Here is a 22352-nt window from a genome sequence, read left to right on the forward strand (position 1 = left end):
GCCCCCATATCACAGAGATATGAGAATGCCATTATCTTACAAAAGAAAGTCAGCCAGGAAATTCCAAGAATTTCAGGAGCTCTGTGCCAGGAACCAGGAACAGAGAGCAGATACTTATTTTTTTATGATATCACAGCTGGGAAGCAGGAGATGCATTAGAGGAGCGTGAGTGACAGGGCGTGGGGAGGTGTGCACTTTCAGCTGTCTAGTGACGTGTCATTTGCAGAGACCCTAAATGGCCAGAGAGCCAGCCTCGCCGGTGTCTGAGGGAGGATACAGGAAGCAGAAGTGTAAGCGCAGCGGTCACAGAGGGACCCCAGAGGAGGGGTGACGGGACACACACCGTCACCACGGTACCTGGCAATGCACGACGACCTGCCGTCTTGTGCAGGCACAAAACACTTGCCACCAACCTGACACAGGTTTTCTGGCGCCTGCAGTTGACTTTGTCATGAAAGGAAAATGTGAACTTCCTACTTACCACTTCATTGCTGGGACAGGAGTTTTCCTTGGAGGTTTCTGAAAAACCCTTCCTGTAATACACAAAGGAAGGGGAGATTTTACAAAGCAGGTTTGTGACCTGGAACGGTTGCTGTATGGTATGAGGTTGAGACCCTCAAACCCAGTGGGGTTCGGCATCTGTGGTGTCTCTCTAAGTGGGCGTGTCTGTTTCAGTGGCAGGTGTTGCCACGTTATATGTGGGTTTATTCCAGAGTAAAATAAGCAGGTATCATATGCCGAGAGAAGTCCCTTAGGAGAAGCACATCTAACAAGGGACATATTTCAGCTCCATCCAAAAGCTAACGAATGTCTTTATTAAAAAAAAAAAATGAACTCTTGATTCAGTTCTCCTTGGGTTTTAGCCACTTTCTTGCAGTGAACTTGTGAAACCCAAAAAATCTGTGCGCTTCAAACTGGAGCGGCGGAATGTTTTATAGAAAAACACGATACTGTATTCGCTCACAAGAGGCAGATGGCAAAGTAGCCGAGAGAGCCTGGAGCCAGATGGCCTGGGCTTGAACCTGGCTCTGCTGCTGGCTAGCTGTGTGACGCTTAACCTTTCTGTTCTCTAATTCTCCGTGTGTCAAACGTGGTTAATGATTGGGTGTCCAGACGTTGCTGGTCCTTGCCTGCGCCTGGAGGTTGTGACGAACTCCCATTTTCATCCCCAAACATTTCCTTATTTGGACAATAAATTATATGTTATCCTGACCAATAATAGAACCTACCTCAAAAGGTCACTTTGAAAATTAAGATTATTAAAAACATTGTAATATGTGCTCAGTAAGTCTTAGCTGCTACCAGTAGAATCAGTCTTTTGAATACACAGTTTTTTTTTTTTTTTTTTTTTTTTATTGGGGAACAGTGTGTTTTTCCAGGACTCATCAGCTCCAAGTCAAGTCAAGTTGTGGAGGGTGCAGCTCAGTGGCCCATGTGGGGGTCGAACCAGCAACCTTGGTGTGTTATGAGCACTGTGCTCTAACCAGCTGAGCCAACCGGCTGCCCATAAATACACAGTTTTATGCGTTACCCCAGGAGCAGGAATTGTTACTGTAGACCTTGGGCTATGGAAGTGACACTTTCCATTGGAAAATGGAAATCCACCCCAGTGTGAGCAAGTTCAGTGCTGTTGTGAAGACTCGCTCCCTTTTTACCTGGCTTGGGTGGAACCGGTACCTGGAGGAAATGGCTGTTTCCCTTCCTGTCACCAGCAGGGTCATGGCCACGCTGGCCTGCTGGGTTTCCAGAGAAAACCCCGCAGGCTTGTCAGCTGTTGGGTGCTTCACGGCTGTTCTGTCTAGTCTGACCTCTCGTTTCCTTCCTGACCTTTGGGACTCTCCCTCCTCTTCCTCTCCTCATGCAATGTCCAAAGCTAATTGAAGTCCCTTCATTGACCCTTGTGCTCGGGATACCGTATTTCCCTATGTATAAGACGCACCCCTTTTCAAAAAATTTGGGGTCTAAAAACTGGGTGCGTCTTATACAGTAGTTGTAGTTGTTTTTTTTTTTACTTGCATTTCCCACTTTTTTCACGCTTGTTTTTGTGCTCATACAACCACTGTATAAGACGCACCCAGTTTTTAGACCCCAAATTTTTTGAAAAGGGATGCGTCTTATACATGGGGAAATACGGTAAATGAAATTGCACCATTGAAAAGGCTTTGTTTGAAGTAGTAGTGGTTTCATCTACCCACTCTTAAAATCCTTTGTCGTGTTTGACATTGTGTCAAAACAAAGTGAGCTGTTGGGAGTTTGACTTTTTTCTCATACGCATTTTGGTCAGAATCTCTGCTGAGCCTAGAGGACAGTGGAGCTGGATAGGCACAGAGGCGCGAGGCACCTTGACTCCTGACCCTGTCACTTACTAGTCCGTGACCTCAGGCACTCCATTGTCCAGTCTCTCTAAGTTTCAGTATTCCCGATAGATCCTTAGAACGGGGACAGTGAGACTTCCCGTCTCCCAGGCCTATTGTGAGGCTCAGATGCGATGCTGCAGAGTTCGCAGGTCTAAGCAAACGTAGGCAGAATTCCTTCCTTTCGAAAATGGTTGAGGCGATTGAGAAGAGGCTCCTTTTAGGAGACACATGGGCAGAGGCTTGAAGAAAAACTAGAAATGCGGACCCTGTTTGTGTATTTCTGAGCTGCCTGTTGCTGTAGGACCTGCTTCAGCATGTGTAAAGCGCTTCCAATAGGCAGCAAGATCCTTGGTTTATTTATCTAAACCCCAGGCTGCTGGCACCACGCTTGTGGGTGCCCGTGTGATCTGACAGCTTGAAGGCTTGACGAGAAGTCAAGTAAGTGTGCAAGAGAGCCCGGCTTTAGCCAACCAGGACAAGGGTGACTTAGCCCCGAAGGAATATGCATGCACCTGGGGTCACAGAGTGGAGAATAAAACCTGTCCTTCTAAACTCACTTCCCCCTGCTCTGAAACCTCGAGGGAGGCCTTTGAGCCGAGCGTTTTGGGGCCCTGGAAGACATAGTCAGTTTTCTTCTTTTAGTTTATTCTGGCTTATGATTTTTACTCCTTTAACTTAAAACTTGTTTTTGATTATAGACAATTTTAAATATGCAACATTCAAAAGAGAATTACATACCGAACCTCCGTGTTCTTAGTAACCAGGTTTAATAATTTATCAGCTCGTAGCTGGTCTCATTTTATCTGTATTTCTACCTACTCTCCCTGCTCCCCTGGATTATTTGAAGCAAGTCCCACACTATATTTTATTGAAAACACCATCTTTTTTATTTTCATTAAAATCACCCCAGCTTTGTTGTGGTATAATTGGTGTAAATTGCACATCTAAACGGTACAGTTTTATCCTTTATGTATATACTGATCCAAAAACCCACTGCAGCTAGGTGGTGAACATTTCCATCAGCCAGGAGCTTCCATGTGCACCCCTGGGATCCCCCCGCCGTACCCCTCCCTGCCTCATGTACCTGAGCATTACTGATCTGCTTTCTACCCCAGTAGATTCGTTTGTACTTTTTAGAGTTTTAGATAAATGGAATCATATAGTGTGTATTTTTTTTTCGCTAGCTTCTTTCACAATGGCATAGTCTTTTATTCTACAGATATTGTGCTCTTACTAGTGCAGTGTCGGAACCTGTTAAGAGGCTGTTGTAGTCCAGGTGAGACGTGGTGGTCTGGACCAGGGTGGTTACCATGGAGATGATAGCTGCCATTGGTTAGAGATCCGCTTTCAGACCAGCTGGGCGTGGGGGTGGGGGAGGGGGAGGAAAGGAGAATGACTCAGGATTCTGGCCTGAGCAAATGGGAAGAATGTGGTGACATTGAGGGAGGCCCTGACCTTTCCTAATTTTCACCTTACTGGGTTTCCACTGCTTCAAAGCGATCAGTGTTATTGGTTGGCCTTACGTAGTATCTAATCTGCAGGTGGAAATGATATTTAAAGCACTAAGCTATTCACAGAATTGCTGGGACTGCTCCGAAATGTTATTAAATAAAAGCTAATAACCATTGTCCAATTGAAATAATGAATCTCAGTGTTCTCCTGAGGTGTTTGTGGTATCACTTGAACCTGCCAATGGAGAGAAAATAGGACAAAGACAAACCGCAGTTTCAGACTTTTAAAAGCTTCTTGAGGTGAAGTTCACTCCACTCTTTCTACGGCTCCCAGAATGTTTTTGTGCTGGTTTTATCATTAAAATATTTGTGTTCTGCTGAATAATGCTGCAGTGACAACCTGTGCACGCTGTGACAAGTTATGTGGATTTCATTGTAATATACAATCCTCTGTCTGCCTTCCACAGGGTTATTAACATGTCAGCTATTGTAGTAGAACTCGGACTCCCTTTGGGGGTTTGGCCTTAGGAGAACTGGGTCAAGCGATCTCTGTGGTTTGGGGAATTTAGAAGTTATATGCTGCCTGGATTATTAAGTGTGTGGGCAACTTTGGGAAACCTGAGTGAGTCATAAACCAATAAGAGGTAATAATAGCAATAACTGCTGCACATTTATTCTTTATTACTTGCTAAGTGGTTTATATGAATGATCTGTTTTGGTCCCACATCAACCCAGTGAAGTAGGAACTGTTGTCATCTCCATTTTACAGGGGAGGAACTGGGACGTAGAGGGTTTACCTAATTAGACCGGTCTCATAATTGGTGTCAGAGCTATGATTTGAACCCAGGCAGGAAGCCTAACTCCAGAGCCCTTGCTCTTCATTAAAACACTCAGAGTGGATCTTGCAAGATGAATAGGAGTTTCATGAACAGAGGGGACAGGCGCATTAGGCAGAAAGAATCAAGTGTCTCACTGGCATTGGGGGGCATGAGGAACTCGTCGTGGGGGTGATGGTGAGAAATGATGGTAAGGAAGGAAAGTTACAGGGCTTGAAAAACATCTTTTTTGGTTAGCCAGAGCAGCTTTTTCATAGCTAAATTTATGAGGTCTTTTAAAAGTCTTTCTGAGGGACTGGCTGAGTGGCTCAGTTGGTTAAGAGTTAGCTTTTAGAGCGCAAACTCTGAGCAACAGGGCCGCCGGTTCAATTCCCACATGGGCCAGTGACGCTGCGCCCGAGCTGAGCTGCCAACAGGTGGCAGGATGGCTCAGCTGGTGTAACAACAAGGTTGCCTGTTCCATGGTGGGCTACGCCCGCCTGCAACTAAGACTGATCTCAGCATCATGAGCTGAGCTGCCACCTGGATGGTTCAGTGGATAGGGCGTGTGCTCTTAACAACAAGGCTGCTGGCTTTGACTCCCACATGGAATGGTGGCTACGCCCACCCGCAATTAGGATTGAACACAGCACCTTGAGCTTAGGGGCAACGGGCAGCCAGATGGCGACTGGCGCCCTCCACAACTAAGATTGAAGAACGACAATTTGGCTGGTCTCCCTCCCCAAATCCCCAACACTGTTCCCCTCCCCCAATTCCCCAATAAAAAAAAATTAAAAAAAAATAAAAATAAAGGTCAGAACTAAGTTTGGGGCCTTTCTAAAAAAAATGTCTCTCTGAAATCTTGACCAAGTTCAAGAGATTCCATTTCTGTTTTCTTAGTCAAAGAGTTCAGAGCAGAGCTTCTGGGGTCGCTGATCTCAGAGGCATCTTCTGGTTTCAAGTAACCTGGGTCTTGTCCTCCAGGAGTAAACCCACTGTCTCCATCTTTTCTGTTCAGCCCTGGTTCCCTGTAGGGTTAAAAGGAACAGCCTTAATGTTTTTAAACTGAAGAGTCTTTGCAGACCTGCCCATACTCTGACAATAGCTGAAAGGCTAACAGTCAGCTAACACCTGCATAGCTTTGGACTGGTGCCTCACGTACCTGATTCTTAAAAGGATGATGGGGGTACAAAGAAAGTCTATGAGGTGGTGGTTAATCCTTTTTCAGAGGCCAACTCTTATTTCCTGATTTGAAAAATGTATTGTGTGATTTAGTAGTAAGAACTGATTATGATGAGGAGATAGTAATTGCAAAATAAAAGATGCTTTTAAGTTTTAATAAACAGTATTATCTCTGAGTGTCACTGCAGCAGAACCAATACATGCTAGAGCTTTTTATTGCGTTGAATGTGTTCCTTTTCTTAAAATTAAAAAATGAGTGGGTAATTCATGAATGTGAATTTCAAAAGGTACGAAACTCCCACCCTTGTTTCCCAACCTCCCCTTTCTTTTCTCCTCAGGCAGTGTTGTTAATTGTTTTTTTTAGGATTTTGTTATGGAAATGCTGATAAGAGTAAAGAATGTATAACTCAGCTTCAATAATGGTTAACTCTGTCAGTCCTACTTCAGTCAGAAGTAGAACTATTAGTGTGTGTGTAATAAGGGATTTACTATAGAGATTTGGCCTTACATAGTGACTCTAACGTTGCTATTTTATATATACGTGTGTATATAAATAATCTAAATTTCTAGTTTTCACCTTAGAAATAATAAGCATGGAAACTAATAGGGAAGTGTGACCCAACTAAGGAAAAAGATTAGTTAAATAGAAACTGACTCTGAGTATGCCCAGATGTTGGATTTTAAAACGTCTTATAAGCAGCTATTATTTTTAAAGAACTAAAGGAAAACATTCAAATAATTAGTAGAAAAATGCAATGTGAGTCAACAAATAGGGATTCACAACTGACAAGTGGAACTGATAAAAAATAACGTGAAATTTCTAGAATTGATAAATGTAATAACTGAAATGAAAAGTTCCTTAGATGAACTCAATATCAGGTTAGAATTTGTAGAAGAAAAAGTCAGTGAACTTCAAGATAAATCAAGAGAAATTTTCCAAACCAAAGAACAGAGAGGAAAAAAAGAAGTCGGAGACAAATCAACAGAGTCCTGTGCTACAATATTAAACATGTCACCATAATTCCAACACAAGTATAACAGGAGCTCCAGATGGAAAGGAGTGAGAGAAAGGGCCAAAACATTTTTGAAGAAATTATCTAAATACTTACCAAATGTGATAAAAATTATCTACAGATCCAAGAAATTCAATGAACTTCAAGTAGGATAGTCACAAGGAGAAACACACCTAGATAAATCATAGTCACACTGTTGCACGACGAGAAAAGCTTGAAAGCAGCAAGAGAAAAACCCGTATTACATCCAGGGAAACAGTAAGTGATGAACGGCTCATTTCTCCTCAGAAACAATGGAAGCCAGAAGATGGTGGAGAAATACGTTCAAAGTGCTGAAAAAAAAGTTCATCTATCAACTAAGAATTTTATATCCAGCAAAACTGTCCTTTAAAACATGAAGATGAAGGAGGTTTGACTTCTGGTTCTGGGTAAATGGAATAGATGTATATTTCTCTATTTTCCCCACTCAAAACAACTGAAGCTCTAGACACCACATATAAGAGAAACATAAGGAGCCCTGGGAGGTGGGAAGAAGGCAAAGTAGTTGTAGACCTTGCGACCCTGCGAATGACATGGTGGTGAGTTCCATGGATTTGGTTGTTGCCCCATATGTCCTAGTCTTGGAGCTGAAGAAGCCATCAACCCACAAATGTCAACGGGTGTAGACAAAAAGTCCCAAGAAAAACCTGCTGTCTGTAGCTGAAGGAGCATGTAGGAAAGGCGCAGTCTAGCAATATAGAAAATTTTAGGCGGTAACTACTCCACACACCACAAGAAAAAACTGTGTCCCCACCCATGCCTGCAAAGTCCAAGTGGGAAGCCTAGACTAGCACCCTAATGAGGCCTTGTTGAGATGCCTTGATACCCTCTGATAGGGTGGTGTCAGAGTGGGCCGATTAGGGAGCCAGGCCTGTTTCATCAAGGCCCCCCTCATGTAAGTGCAGATCGAGTGGAGAGCTGGAACGCCCACCTGCATCCAGCAATAAGTAACGAGAGTCCCTTTGGAGGTGTCAGTGGAGGCTGAGCAGGGAACCTGGACTTCGGTTTCCACCTAGCAGTAATGAGATGGCTCCCAGTGTGGTGTCATAGAAAGTTAGCTAAAACAGGACGTTTACGTAAGATCCAGAGTCTTGTAACACAATGAAAAAGTATCCAGGTTTCAACTGAATAATCACTCATCATATCAAGAACCAGGAAGATACCAAAATAGATGAAAAAAGACATTCAATAGATGCTAACACGGAGGTGACAGAAATGTTAGAATTATCTGCCAAAGATTTTCAAGCAGCCATGATAAAAATACTTCAGCGAGCCATTATGAAGGTGCTTGAAACAAATGGAAAAAAAAAAAAAAGATAGCTTCAGAAAAGAAATAGAAGATATAAACGAGAACTAAATGCACATTTTAGAACTGAAAAATAGAATAACCAAAGTAAAAGCTTTGTGAATGGGCTCAACAGCAGAATGGAAGGGACAGAGAGAAGAAAAAAAAAAAATCAGTGAACTGGAAACCACAGCGGAACAAAAGAAATTACCCAATCTGAACAACAGAGAGAAAATAGAAAATAAATAAATGAATGAATGAATACAGCCTCAGGGACCTTTGTGACTATAACAAAAGGTCATCTAACGTTTGTGTCATGGGGGGGCCCAGAGGGGAGGGGGAGAGTGGGGCTGAAAGAGGACTCAGAGAAATAATGGCAGAAAACTTCCCAAATTTAGGAACAGACTTACACCTATAGATTTCAGAGGCTAAGTGAACCCCAAACAGGGTCATTCCAAAGAAATCCATACCAAGTACATCATCATTAAACTTCTGGAAACTAAAGACAAAGAAAAATCTTGAAAGCAGCCAGAGGAAAATGACACCTTACCTAGAGGGAAAGAAAACCAATGTGAATGACAGTGGGTTTGTCATCAGAGACCCTAATAAAGACCAATAATAAAGAGGAAATGGCATGGTATTTTTTAAGTGTTGAAAGAAAACTGCCAGCCCAGAATCCTTTACCTAGTGAAATGTCTTTTAGGAGTAAGAGGAAATCAAGAAATTCTCAAAGGAAGGAAAACAGAATTTGTCACCCACAGACCTTTCCTCAAAGAATGGCTAAAGGAAGTTCCTTAAACTGAGAGGAAATGATTAAAGAAGGACCTTTACACATCGGGATGAAAGGAAGAATGCAGGAAGCAGAAATATGGATGTATACAATAGGCTTTCCTCCTCTCGAATTTTCTAAATTTTGTTTGATGGTTGAGTCATCAAACATTATAAATTATAACATGGCCTGATACATTTCTAAGTGTATTTAGATGAAATATTTAATACAATTATAAAAAGGAGAGGCTAAAGGGATGTAAGGGGGGGTAAAGTTTTTATACTTCACTGGAACTGGTAAAGTAACACCAGTAAACTGGGATGTTTTATATATTATCATGAATCTACATACACACACATACACATATATTGAGTTGTTGGAAAAGTAATGACGCATTTTTGCAACGAAAAACAGAAAAAATACGTCGTGACTTTTCTGACAACCCAATACATATATATATATAAATATAATTGATAAGCTATAAACTGATATATACAAAACTGATATATATATCTGATTTAGAACTGATATATATATAAACATATATGTCTGATATATATAAACTGTGGTAAGATATATATTATATATAAATGTACACTTAAAAGTACTATAGGTAAACAAATTAAATTCTTTTAAAAAATGTTGTACAGTGAGGAAGGCTGATAGTAAAAAAACTGACTCACTTGAAATAACGGTGTTGCTGGAGAGCTTCACTGCTTCACTGAATTTTTGGTGCTGCTCTTTCTTGCTTTTGGAGAATAATTAACTCACCCAGTGGATTCTGATGTCGTGCCTGTCAGATGCCAGCTATTTCTGGGATGAAAGCTGTGCTGTTAGTCATAGTTGTCACGTGTAGCTTTTCTTATTTACAGCTTGCCTGTTTATAATCAATAAAAGATAAATGTAACATTGACCATTAAGGCCATGGAAGTACGGTGGCCCTACCGTGGCATGAAGACTAGCCAGGGGCTCGGCCTGTGACCATTTCTAACTACCTGGAAATGCTTAGAAAACACGAATTTCTGCCCACATTGTTGGGATTTGCATGTCAGTATGTGAGCCAGGCTTGGAGAAAACATGGTTCCCCGTACTAATGCCACTTATGGCTGGGCCCTTGACAATAGGTGGTTGACAAGAATAAAAGGAAAACTAAGATAGGAGGTGCTATAGGACCTCTCTTGTTTCCAGTTAGCCATGAGCGGCGGCTGTATGTTAGCTGATGTTTTGCACAACAAAGGAAAAGCGAGAATCCTAGTTCCTTTGGACCTCCCAGTTGTGGGTCTGGACCTGATGGGTGCTCTTTGCAGGGCTCACCCTGATGCTGAGACTCTAATCCTTGTAACTAAAGCTTCAGGGTCTTCATTTCCATTGCTCTTTTATCTAGCGCCCCCTAGAAGAAACAGTCTTACCCCGTGGCTGGCGCTTCTGGCTCCTGCCCCTTTTCCTGTGCTCCTGGTCTCTAAGCTGGAGCAGTGGACTGGGGAGCCAGGCTGCCTGTCGATCCACGTTCTGCCACTTGCTTAACCTGCCTCAGAAGTTGCTATGGTGATTACACGAGTTCATATTTGCAAAGTACTTAGAACCACGCTTGTTTCATCGTAAGCCCTATATGAACCTTTTTGAAGAAGTCTTAACTGTATTCTCTATCCTGATTGTGGTGCTGGTTACATGACCAGACATTTGTCAAAACTCATCACAAGTGTGCATTTAAGAAGGTGAAAAAGTTTACTGTATGTGAATTATACCAGTAAGTCTGACCTAAAAGTATTTTGAGATGAAAAACAAATTCAGTCAATCAGCAAAGGGTCTATTAGGCCTCGCACCCTAGGATTATAAAAACATAATTCAGAGGCTCACCTGTCTAGCTGAGCAAGCTGATCACAATACAGGGTAAGTTTGCATGTCGGTATGAGACGGTGATGTAGGAGGCGCTGCTAAGAAGCTTATTCGTCATGCAGTGAGAAATGAGAAATGCTGTAGGGGTTCAGAGCTGGATTGCGTACCGGAGTCTTGAAGGTTTCACCAGGGAGGGGACCTTGAGCTGGACCTTGGAGGATGAGTAGGATTTAGGGAGGTGGGTATTTGGGGTGTGGGGGGGGTGGGATGGGTGCAGGTGCAAGGCCCAGGGGCAGACATGCCCATGGGGAGCATAGGCAACCACAAGAGAGCTGGTTGCGGTGAAATGGACTCTGTCCCACTGTGTGAGGGGCAGCCATGCTCTGGACTAACCAGCATTCCTCTCTTCCTCCACAGAAAGGCCCCCCTTCTGGGAAAGACCGCGTGAAGAAAGGTGGCTCCTATATGTGCCACAAGGTAAGTCAAGTCGCTGAACCCTGATTTGGGGTAACAGCAGGTTTATGGATCCATTGTAAACAGCAGCCCCCAGATGTCCCCCCTCACCTCCGCTAATACATTCTTGTACCTGCCCCCACTAAAGCCAGGAGAAAAGGAGGCTAACCATCTCAAGTTTGGGCACAGGCACGGGGACAAGTGGCACAGGAAGCAGAGGTTGCGAGTGATCTATTGTCCACCGAATTCCATCTGTTGCATCTTAACCCTTTGAGAGACCCTTGTCCCATGAACCAGGGTGGCCTATGCCTTTCCAGCATGTAAGTTTGGAAGAACACGCTTCATTTATTTGAGACTCCTGTAAACTCTGGGTTCTCTGTTGAGATTTCGGTGAGAGTTGAAAGTGGAGGGTGGATTGTGTGGAATGGAAACATCCCAAGTGTCCTAGGCGTAGAGTGTGCGCTTTGTGAAATAAGTGTCACCCTCAGAGCTAGTTTCTGCTCTTTGGGCCGTGATTTCAGTGTCAGAGCTGCCTGTTCTTGGTTACTCCAAGTGACATGTGTTTCATGAGTAACTATTTTAAGGGGTTTGTCACTTCCCTTCCTTTTTTCCTTTAAGTCATGTATTTTTAGTGTCTTCAGCACTTCAGCTTCTGTCTTTCTATCCCTGTGCGAAGATGGCATTTTGCAAATTATTATTACAAGACACTTCCCAAGGTAATTTAGTCAGGCCAGGCGGTTAGAGACTTACAACCACTGATAATGGTTCCAAATTGAGTTACTAATTTGATAATGGTACATTGTCAAACTTTGCCTTAAAACAGTGGTTCTCAAGCTTGATTGCACATTAGAGTCATCTGGGATCTATAAAAATACACTGCCTGTTTCCTCTCTTGCTTCATTCTGATTTGATTTTTCTGGAATGTGACCTGGGCATCAGAATATTAAAACTCTCAAGGTGATGGTAACATACAGCAAAGTTTGGGAACCTCTTGCCTAAAGATTATGTACATATGTAAGTCTGGAGGTGTGTGTTTCTTTTGCATTTCTAAGAATTTTTAATCTACTTATTGAGGTGGAAGTTCAAAGAGTTGAGTTCACCTTATGCTTTACACCTAAGTTTGTAACAAGATGTGGACACATTTATCTTTAAAACTCTAATTTTAAATTAAAAGCATTGTCCCAGGCTATCCCAGTGCTTTATTTTTATTTATTTATTTTATTATTATTTTTTAAAGATTTTTATTGGGGAATTGGGGGAGAGGAACAGCATTGGGGAATTGAGGAAGGGGAACAGACAAGTTGCTGTCCTTTTGTTCCTCAGTCTAGTTGTGGAGGACGTTGCTTCACTGGCCCCATGTTGGTATTACCATTGTGCTCTTCCTGGGCGAGGCAGTCGCTCGCCAGCCATTGGACAGCCACTCACGGTGGCTCACGCCAGCTGCCGGCCTGCCCCACTGCAGCCTACAGGTCGAGCTGTTGTTCACCATCTTAGCTGTAGAGGGCACAGCATCACTGGCCCTCATGTGGGACCTGAACCGGGGCCCTGCTGCTCAGAGCTGAAGTCCCAAGCCAACTCTTAACCAACACGCCACTCGGCCGGCCCCGTCCCAGTACTTTTAAATGTTCAGATCCACATCAATGTTTAGTCCCAGATTTTTTTCTCTAATCCATACTGTTACTACAATATTATCTGACTCCTCCTGCTAGGAGCTAGACTGCCATGAAAAACAGGTGAACCCCCCCTTTGCACAATAATATCTCAAAACCCTAATTTCCACCAGTTGTGTCTCTGACCTATGGCACTTCTCTTAATTGGAAACCCATTTACTGTAAGAATTGAGGACCAGAAGATTTTTCCTCAAGAGACAATGGAGAAAATGAAGTGTGTGAAAAACATTTTAAGCATGAACACTAAAATATCCCAATGCCGTGCATACGAATGTGTCCACTTTAACATTTTTTGTTTATTTGCTTATTTTAAATCTGTATTTTTATAGGCTTTCTAGTTTATTCTTTTTGTTTGTTTGTTTGTTTTTGTTTTTGTTTTAGCTGAGCCATCCTGCCGTCTGTTGGCAGCTCAGCAGCTGCTCAGCTTGGGCCAGGACTTGAATCGCTGTTGCTCAGAACTCAATAGTTTATTCTTTTAAAATATATTTTAACTTAATATTTGTTTTTAATAAATACCGTTTACATGGTACAGTTGGTTTTTGTATATTTATCTTATGTCCTGCAGCTTTGTTAAACTCACCTATGAGCAGTGTTTCTGTAGGTTCGATTGGCTTTTTTACGTAGGTGGTGAATATAGACATTTTACTTTTTCCTTTTTAATCTGGGTGCCTCTTATTATTGTTTCTTGCTGTATTGCATTATATAGAATCTCAAATAAAGTGTTGAATAGGAGTGGTGAGGACAGACATTCTTACCTCATTTTTGAGATAAGAATCTTAGGGTGTTAACAGTCAACTTTTCAAAATTAAATTTGATATTAGCTGCATTGTTTTCAAAGATGGCCTTTGTCAGCTTGAGGAAGTTTCCTTCTGTTCCTGGGTTTTTCAGAGTTTTTACCAGAAGGGGATATGGAGTTTGCCAGATGCTTTTTCTGTAGCTATTGAGATGTTTTTTTCCAGACTGTTAATGTGGTGAATTACACTCATTGATTTTAAAATTTCAAGTGTTAAACCATCCTTGCCTTCCTGGAATACATCCACTTAGTTAGGAGGTATTATCCTTTTTAAATATTTTGGATTTGATGTTGAACATTTTTGCATTTACGTTCATGATGGGCATTGGTCTGTTTTCTTTTCTGGTTTTGGTATCACTGTATTGCTGACTTCATAGGTTGAAATGGAAAATATTCCCTCATCTTAAATTTCTGGAGGAGTTCATGTAGAACGAGCTATTTCTTCCTTAAATGTTATAGAATTCCCCTAGGGAAAACTGTTTGGGCCTAGAGTTGTAACCATAATTTTAATTTAGTTAATAGCTGCAGAGCTATTCAGATTATCTGCTTCTTCTTGATTAATATCTATGAGTTTGTGTCTTTTAAGGAATTGGTCCATTTCATCTGAATTTATTGGCATAATCTTTGCCCTTTCATTGGCTGTTTAAACCATTTACATTTAATGTGATTGATATGATTGGGTTGAAATTTGCCATCGTGATCTTTGTTTTTCTTTTTGTCTCTTCTGTTCTTTGTTCCCTTTCTCTTCCTCTCTCTCTCTTTTTTTTACTTCTTTTGGGTTAAGTATTTTTTTTTAATACATTTTATCACTCTACTTCTCTCCTTTGGCTTATTAGCTATAACTCTTTATTTTAAAATTTTAGTGATTGATTTAGAGTTTATGGTATGCATATTTAATTTTTTTTTTTTTTAGTCTACCTGAAGGGCTTTAATTTAGTCAGGCTCAGAAGGATGAAGAGAATATTCCAGAAGAGAGAATACTAGGAAAACAGCACAGTGTTGGTTGTGAATTACTTTCAGAGTGCTTCTCCTTTCCAGTAGATTAAAATGGCAGCTATAACTAAGTTATTAAGATGTGAACTCTGGAAGTAGATCTGGATTGGAGTTCTGTAGCTGCTCCTTGCTCGTCTGTGACCCGGGGTGCTTAACCTTTCTAAGCCTCAGTTTTCACATTTGTAAAATACACATCATAGTTGTACATACTGTAAAGTTATTATGAGGAAAGAATGGACCAAAGTATATTAGCTCTTGGTACAGTGCCTAGCTTGTGGTAAAAGATGCTGTTAACACCATCTTCCTTAACTATCGTCTTTATTATAACTAGATTGTTTTTCTCCCTTTTTCCTTTTTGAATAAAGATGCAGCTAATGAACTAACTAGCTAGGCAGAATCCTGGTAATGATTCTTAAGATGTAGGTGAAAATCAATAAAAAGAAAGAAAGAATAATGCAATTCAAAAAAATCACCTTGCTTAGAAAGTGACTTACTTTTGATCATGGGCCAGGGTCAGTTTGCATTGACTGAAGTGATCTCTGATGATTATTCAGAACTTTTTGAAAGTCCATCTGAAGTACAGCTTCAATAAAGAGATGAGGGTACAGAAAGAAAAACTATGAGGCAACACGGTTCAGGTTAAGAGCACAGACTCTGGAATGGGGTTGAAAAGGCTGTGAGGCGGGCTCCACCAGTTACCAGCCATGTGACCTTGGGCACACTATCAGCATCCCTGTGCCTCAGTTTTTTCTTCTTTATACAGGTCAGATACTACGACTACCTACCTACCCATAGGATTACTGGATGAAGTGAATTAATACATGTGAAGTTTTGGGGATAGTTCACATAGAAAGTACTCAAGAAATACTAGTTGTTGTTTTTGAATGTTGTGAAATTAATCCCTGTGGGGTCTTTGGCTAAACCCACAACACTGAGGATCCTCACCCTTCCTCCTCCGTTTTGCACCAGGATTACCAGCCAAAGGAGTAAATCTAGTGTCAGTGGATGGGAAATCAAGAGATGTAGGTTCTGTGTGATTTTTCTATAATGATTTTGTTTATAATGAGCTACAATTGCCTTAAAGCTTTCCTTTGTCCCTAGAAGTCTTCCTCTCACAAAAACCACATTGCCGTCCCAATTGACTTCAAAGCCCCAAGGCTGGTAGGTCATTATCTTAAGTGCCTGAGTCTAGGATCACATTCTTAGCACAGATATTGAGATCAATCTTATACGGTAATTAGCCATTTTGATGAAATAGGGCTAAAACAGGACCTTCCCACTACCTCTGTTCTTAATTAATAAAATGACCCATATTTCAACCAGATCTAACATCACTAATAACCATTTTTGGTGCTAAAAGTAGAGTTGGAAAAAAAGAGCAAATGAGGGCGTTTAAAATCAGGCCATTTTCCTTTTTAATTATGTATTCCGTTAGTCACCCATTATTGGAATTTAAAATGAACTACTTATTAGTAAATGTTTGCTGAGTGAATGAGTACATGGGAAGGGGAATGATGATGTGAATTGACTGGTTTCTCATATGATGGTCGTGACCTCTCACACCAACTTGTAGTGAGACTTTGTTTTAGGGCGTAGTTCTTCACAGCCATTTAGGTTAATAGAAAATTTTAGGGGCTGCTCTGATCTAATAAAGGACAGCTCTTTTTGTTGTTACTGATTTTAAGCTTATTTGTTATAGAAACAAAACATTTTCATTGCATTAAAAATTAGAAAATCAATAATAAACATAAAAATGAAAACAAAAATCATTTGTCCTACTTCCTGCAGAAAACTGTTGATAGTATTCTACCAAACTTTTTGGTATACTTTTTTTCTTCCCCAAATGGAATTATTCTGTATGTACCAGGGGCTTCAAACACAGCTGTGGGGAAAATCTCTTAGACTGGATATCATGCATCTCTTTTCTCCTGTCTTATAGTACAGCCTCAGAACCCTCCCAAAAAGCTCATCAAAGTTGTTCCAGCTTGTGTTTTGTGCATGTGAACAGCATCTTTTTTTTTTAAAGGTTTTATTGGGGGTATTGGGGGAGGGAACAGCGTTGGGGAATTGGGGAAGGGGAACAGACAAGTTGCTGTCCTTTTGTTCTTCAGTCTAGTTGTGGAGGATGTTGCTTCACTGGCCCATGTTGGTATTGTGATCATTGCGCTCTTCCTGGCTGAGACAGATCAGTTGCCGGCCACTTGGACGGCTGCTCACGGCGGCTCACGGCAGCCTAGCTCCAGGTTGAGCTGTTGTTCACAATCTTAGCTGTAGAGGGTGCAGCTTACTGGTGCATGTGGGACATGAACTGGCAGTCCTGTTGTTCAGAGCTCGCGTTCTTACCAACTGAGCCACTCGGCCGGCCTGTGAGCAGCATCTTATTTTAAAAGTTTGTTATGTGATTTGAGAGATAAGTTCCATAGAGAAATATGCCATCCCACAAAGACCTTGGTCCTGTATCTTATCACCAGAGGTGTTCCCCAACTTCCTATTTGTATAGCAAATAAGTTTCACATTTACGTAGCAAGTGTAGACCCATGTTCAGCCGCTGGCAAGCGTATCATCATCTTTCGGAGACCTGCGGAGCAGCTGGCTCGTGCTTTCGTTTGAGTGAGGCAGCAGGTTGACCCAGAGAGGACAGAGAAGACAGGCCGAGTTCATTTCCATACCGGCGTGTCATGTTCATCAGGAAGTAACAGCTCCAGCGCCTCCACCTGTCTAGTGCTTTACTTTTTTATGTAAAGATAAGATGGAGCATTGTAACATTATTCCATTAAGAGCCCATTTTATCAATTAGGGAACATATTTAGAAAGGCTTTCCCAAAGGTTAAATAGCTAATGAGTCTTGGATTCTGCCTGGTGAGTAAATTAGCAAGGTGTTCGTCATGATTTCCATTTGTATCAAGCCCTAATTCCTCTTTCCTCTGAGACAGCCGCCTGTGATGTGACGGCGTCCTATTTATCCACCCACATTTCCTGCGTTTTATCATGTATCAGCTTTGTGCCAGCCATTGCTTTTGCCTGGAATTCTCATTGTCCAAATCTTTGGGCAACTTGGCTCGCGTGGTGCCCCCACAGAGCGGCTTTCCCTGGCCACCTTATCTAAAGTCCCCGCCTGGTCATGCCCGCCCTCTCGCCCTGTTTTACTTTCTTCCAAGCTGACCACTCCCGGAAACAGCCTGTAATTTACTGGGTTATTTGTTGTATGACTACTTCTGTTGAAAGGAAGCTTCCTGATTCCAGGGGCACTGTCTATCTTGTTCGCATCGTATCCTCCTTGCCCAGAATGACATGTAGTATATTGTAAACTCTCAAATCGTCAGTGAAGAAATAAGCCACGTAGCCATGATCAGGCTATGGCCTTGCTATCTTCTTAATTTTCCTGAGTTTTTCCCTTTTCGTGCGTGCCTCTGCTATCACTGTTTTCTCCACTAGCAGCACCGTCTTTTCTCCTTTCTAAATCCTGTAAATCAGTGCTGCTGAAATGGTGTCCCATGGGCCCAGTGTCAGCAGCACCTAGAAGCTTTCTAGAAATGCACATTTTTGGACCTCACACCTGACTTCCTGAATCAGAATCTCTGGGTGGTGGTCCAGGAATAGGTATTGAAACACACTCTCCAGGCTGTTATTATGTTCGCTAAAATCAGGAGGCTACTGCCACCCAGGGTCATGGAAATCCCGCTTGGCCAAGTCTTGTTATTCTACAAGGGAAAGTCCCTTCACCTGAATTAGTAACAACCTCAGCATCTTTTGGCCCTGGAGTGTTTTGTAGCCGTTGGATGATGTGTAATCATTGTTTCCTCATCCAGCCAGGCAGGACCAAGCCTGGACTCGGGCTTCCTCTGTGGGTGTGCACGGTACCAATCGGGAAATGCTTGATTGTTTCTGGCCACGTGTGCTGCAGTTAGAGAACAAGAATGTCCCTTTCTGGCTGCCTGCCTCCCCAGGACTTGGGCGCTTGGGGCCCAGGATTGCCCCCTGAGCTTGATTCTAGAAGCACCACAGCCCTGTGGCTTTACCGCAGCCCGGGAGCAGGTGTAGGTCCCTGCTGCGTCTTCTTGCAGGGTCACCTGGAGCTTCCGTCGCCTGCCAGTCACAGGCTGTAGCCGATGCCTTCAGGTTTTCACTCTCTCAGGCAGGTTGGTTTATTCATCTTCCCTTCGCCTGCCCGGTAATATGTTAGGCTCCTCGGTGGCCCAGGGAAGAGGAGAAAGTTGTTAATATTACTTTACCATCTGTAGAAGGTAAAGCACTGTCTTTCTTTTTACTGTGGAAGTGCCCTGCAGAACTGCCGTGTCAGCCTCACAGATAGGTTCTATGAAGATTGGAACGTTCAACTTCTGGGGGAGAAAGGAAGAGTAATAAGAATTAAGAAAAAACTGAGAACCCCCCCCCCCCCCCCCCCCCAAAGGGACTCTCCTTCACGAGTCCCTGAGTTAGTCCCCGTGATGATTTGTGCGGCTTCCTTACCCAGCAGGCGGGGACCTGATTTCCTCTGGGCCAACCCAGAGTTGATACGCGTGGTGCACAGAGCAAGTAGTTCGTTGTCATTCTCTGTTACTTTGAAGAACAATTATAGGACCTAAGAGTTCCGTGCATGGTTATTTTTTAAATATGGAAGCTTTTGGAGTATTTGAATCAAGTAACCTGTGGTTATCCACCTACTGGGCGGCCATGCTAGGCTTTCTTGTGCAGGTGTGTGTGTGCGTGCCGGATGGATGTCTGGGGGTGGGGACAAGCGCAAGATGTGATACCTTGCATCTAGTACACTGTCTCGCCACGGAGGCCAGCGCACGGCCCGACCCGGGTTTGAATTCCACTTCCTGTAACAACTGTGTCATCTCAGGTGACTTATGTAACTTCTCTGAGCTGTTATGTGCAAGTGAGCTAACAGATGAATGTGCCTGCCTGTCACCACACCTGGCCTGTGCCAGCGCTCGCTGTCCATGGGCATTTTTGCACATGTGTGTTTGTACTCTGCTCCTGCAAAATAAACAGACACTAAACAAACCCCCCCCACACACACACAGAAATGTGTAGCTTTATGTGATTACGATTGAAACCCTGAAAGCACTGTATTGAAAAAAACGTTTTCCATGCCTTTCCTCCTCTTGCTGTTTCAGGCTTGCTGTTTAGTGGTTCCCAGTTTGCCAGGTGTTAAATCGTGTCTTAATGTTGGTCTGAATTAATATTTTTCTAAGTCGTCTTAAGCTTTATCTCTTGGTTTAATGGCAAGCACTATTCTAAATGTGAAAATAACTTCTTGAGTTATAACAGTAATATATGTGAGGAAAGACTGAAGACAGAGGACATATATAATGGAGTCACTTTGACCCAGCTGCTAAAATGAGGCATGAGGATCGACTCCATTCTATAATAGTTCTAACTCACCTGGGAAGTTAAACTTTTTTGCCCTTTCTGTTCCCGTGTGACTGCTTGGATGTACACGTGGGCCCCCAGATAGCCCTCTGGTTATCCTCTGAAGGACTTACCTTATACACGCACCTGGCATCCACTGTTCAGAGCACCAGGACTGGCCAGACCTCCCAGCACTGTCTCCTGGACCACTTGGCATCCATCATCCTGACCGATAACCATCCTGGACCAACCCTAGGGCTAAGGATGCAGGGCTGGTCCTTCTCAAGGAGGCACTTTTTACTAGAAGAACTTTAACTTTTCTTTCTTCTTTGGAATACTTCTGGGACTTCGCCTAGCTGTGTTCCCAGTTGGCCAACTCCAAGACCTTTGAATAAATCTCCACCACTTATTCCTAACAAAACCTCCAGACACTTTTTGAGCTTGTTCAACATAGACTCGGTGTTGGAAATTGGAAACTTAGCTGCCCGAGGGTAACTGCGGTTTGCATTGAGGTGCATTTCGATTCTTCCAATCTTTCTCCTTCGGCACATGTAATTGTGTAACTCATATAGAGTTTTGTATTCTGACTTTTTTATTTAACATTGTATCATGAGAATTCCCATGTCTTTAAATATTACATAAAAACATGATTTTTAATGGCTGCTTACTAGTGTAGCATGGATGTATCCGTAACGTGTGTGACCGTTGCTTGGTCAATTTCTTACTGTGTGAAGTCGTGTTGACGCCAACATCTTGTATTATGTCTCGGTCATGTTTGTAATATGTGGTGAGCTCGGAACGAGCTGCCTGCTAAAAACTTCAGTGCTATGTGCGCAGGAGAGGGTGTCTGTGAGCAGAGCTCTGCCTCCAGGTCGGCACAACTTCCCTGTCGCTGGTGTTTGGGCACAGCATGAGCCGGACAGGTCAGCCATCAGCCACCAGTCCGCGAGCACTCACCTCTCTCTCCCTCTCTGCACAGTCCTATTGCTACAGATATCGCTGTGCTGCCCGAAGCCAGAACACCCCCGACAGCTCCGCTTCGAACCTGGGGTTCCGCTGCGCTGCTGATCACCTGCCCAGCATGGCCTAAGAGCCTAGAAGAAGAAGTCGTGTCTGACCTGCGCTGGTCTCCCCTCAGGACGACGACAAAGAGTTCCCGCCCCAAGGTGGGCTCATACCTGCCCAGTGGCCAGAGGAACCCCTTGGGAGACCAAGTTGCCGAGCTGTGTCAGCATTCGCGCTTTATCTGGGGTGCATTTCTGTAGCTCATCGCCATGTGTTACTTTGCAGAGCCTTTTCCAAGTGGATGGGGGTGGAGGGGAGCCTGAGCTAGGCTTTAGGAGGCACGCTCTTCCCCGACTCTGCCCCTGGGGGTCTACCCCAGGGTCCCCCACTGACCTCTCTCCAGGACCCCTGAGGCTCTCTGCAACTCAAATTCTATGACTAGCTGAGATTCTATTGTGACTTCATAGTGAGAATTTATGACAGATTATTTTTGAGCTATTTTTTTCCATGTGTGAACCTTGGGTGACACTAATCATGTAAAATAAAGAGTTCTCTGATGTGTTATTTCCAGAAAAGGTTGGGGGGTGGTGGTGACAATGCTTTATATTCATACTGCACTTTGTTTTTTCAAGGAAATGAGTGTCTGTTACATTGTTGTGATGAATCCCCCGTGGGTCAGTGACTGTGAGCTCAAGTTCAGCTCTCTGAACACGCAGGGATGTTGGTGGGGTGGTTCTACTGTGCTTTATATTTTAATATTAAGTGCCTTTGGTTCAGGGGGGCAGTTATAAGCCCTATTTCCCCTTCTCCCCTAAGCCTTTGGGGATGTGAAATGGTGGTACGTGGAGCAATCAGATGTAGGAGAGAAGGAATGAGAGCCTTGAACGAAGTGCGCGCAGGGTGTCTGGTGCTTTGTAACAGGGAAGCAGGAAATCGAGTTGGCGTGGGCTATCGGGCGCTTTGAATCATGCACTGTGTTGAATAAACTGGTACCTGCTACGTCAGCCTTTACGCTCATGGTCCCTTCTCTGTTTCCCTCACTGTGTTTTCTTTTAAAGAAATGACTTTGTGATAAGCGTGTGTTTTGTCTGCTAGAACACTTTCATGTCCATTAGTGCCTTGATAACTTTGACATGCAAACAATCTGTGGCAATTTTTATTCCCAAGAGCAAGGCTGTTCTGCCAGGAACCTAACTATGATCTTGCTGCTTCATGCCTTGGTGGGTGGCCCTGTGAAACCCGGTGGCTGATTCACATGTCAGGAAAGCCCCTTGTTTTAGAGTGATGGCTTTCAACCAGAGGTCGCTGTCATAGGACCCCATCCTGATCCCCC

At 43.1% G+C, this 22352-nt stretch overlaps 1 protein-coding gene across 3 annotated transcripts in view; it reads left to right on the top strand.

The window, feature by feature from the left end:
• Positions 1-22028, top strand: part of SUMF1 (sulfatase modifying factor 1) — a 60778-nt gene extending 38750 nt beyond the window's left edge. For all 3 annotated transcript variants that reach the window (XM_019667134.1, XM_019667136.1, XM_019667137.1), the window contains 2 exons: positions 11165-11224; positions 20994-22028. In XM_019667134.1, coding sequence (XP_019522679.1) covers positions 11165-11224; positions 20994-21104 — 171 coding nt within the window. In that variant the 3' untranslated portion in view covers positions 21105-22028. The remainder of the gene's footprint in view (positions 1-11164; positions 11225-20993) is intronic.
• The last annotated feature ends 324 nt before the right edge of the window (positions 22029-22352 follow it).

The sequence above is a fragment of the Hipposideros armiger genome, unplaced genomic scaffold (assembly GCF_001890085.2).
Source record: "Hipposideros armiger isolate ML-2016 unplaced genomic scaffold, ASM189008v1 scaffold_483, whole genome shotgun sequence".
NCBI classification, from domain to species: Eukaryota; Metazoa; Chordata; class Mammalia; order Chiroptera; family Hipposideridae; genus Hipposideros; species Hipposideros armiger.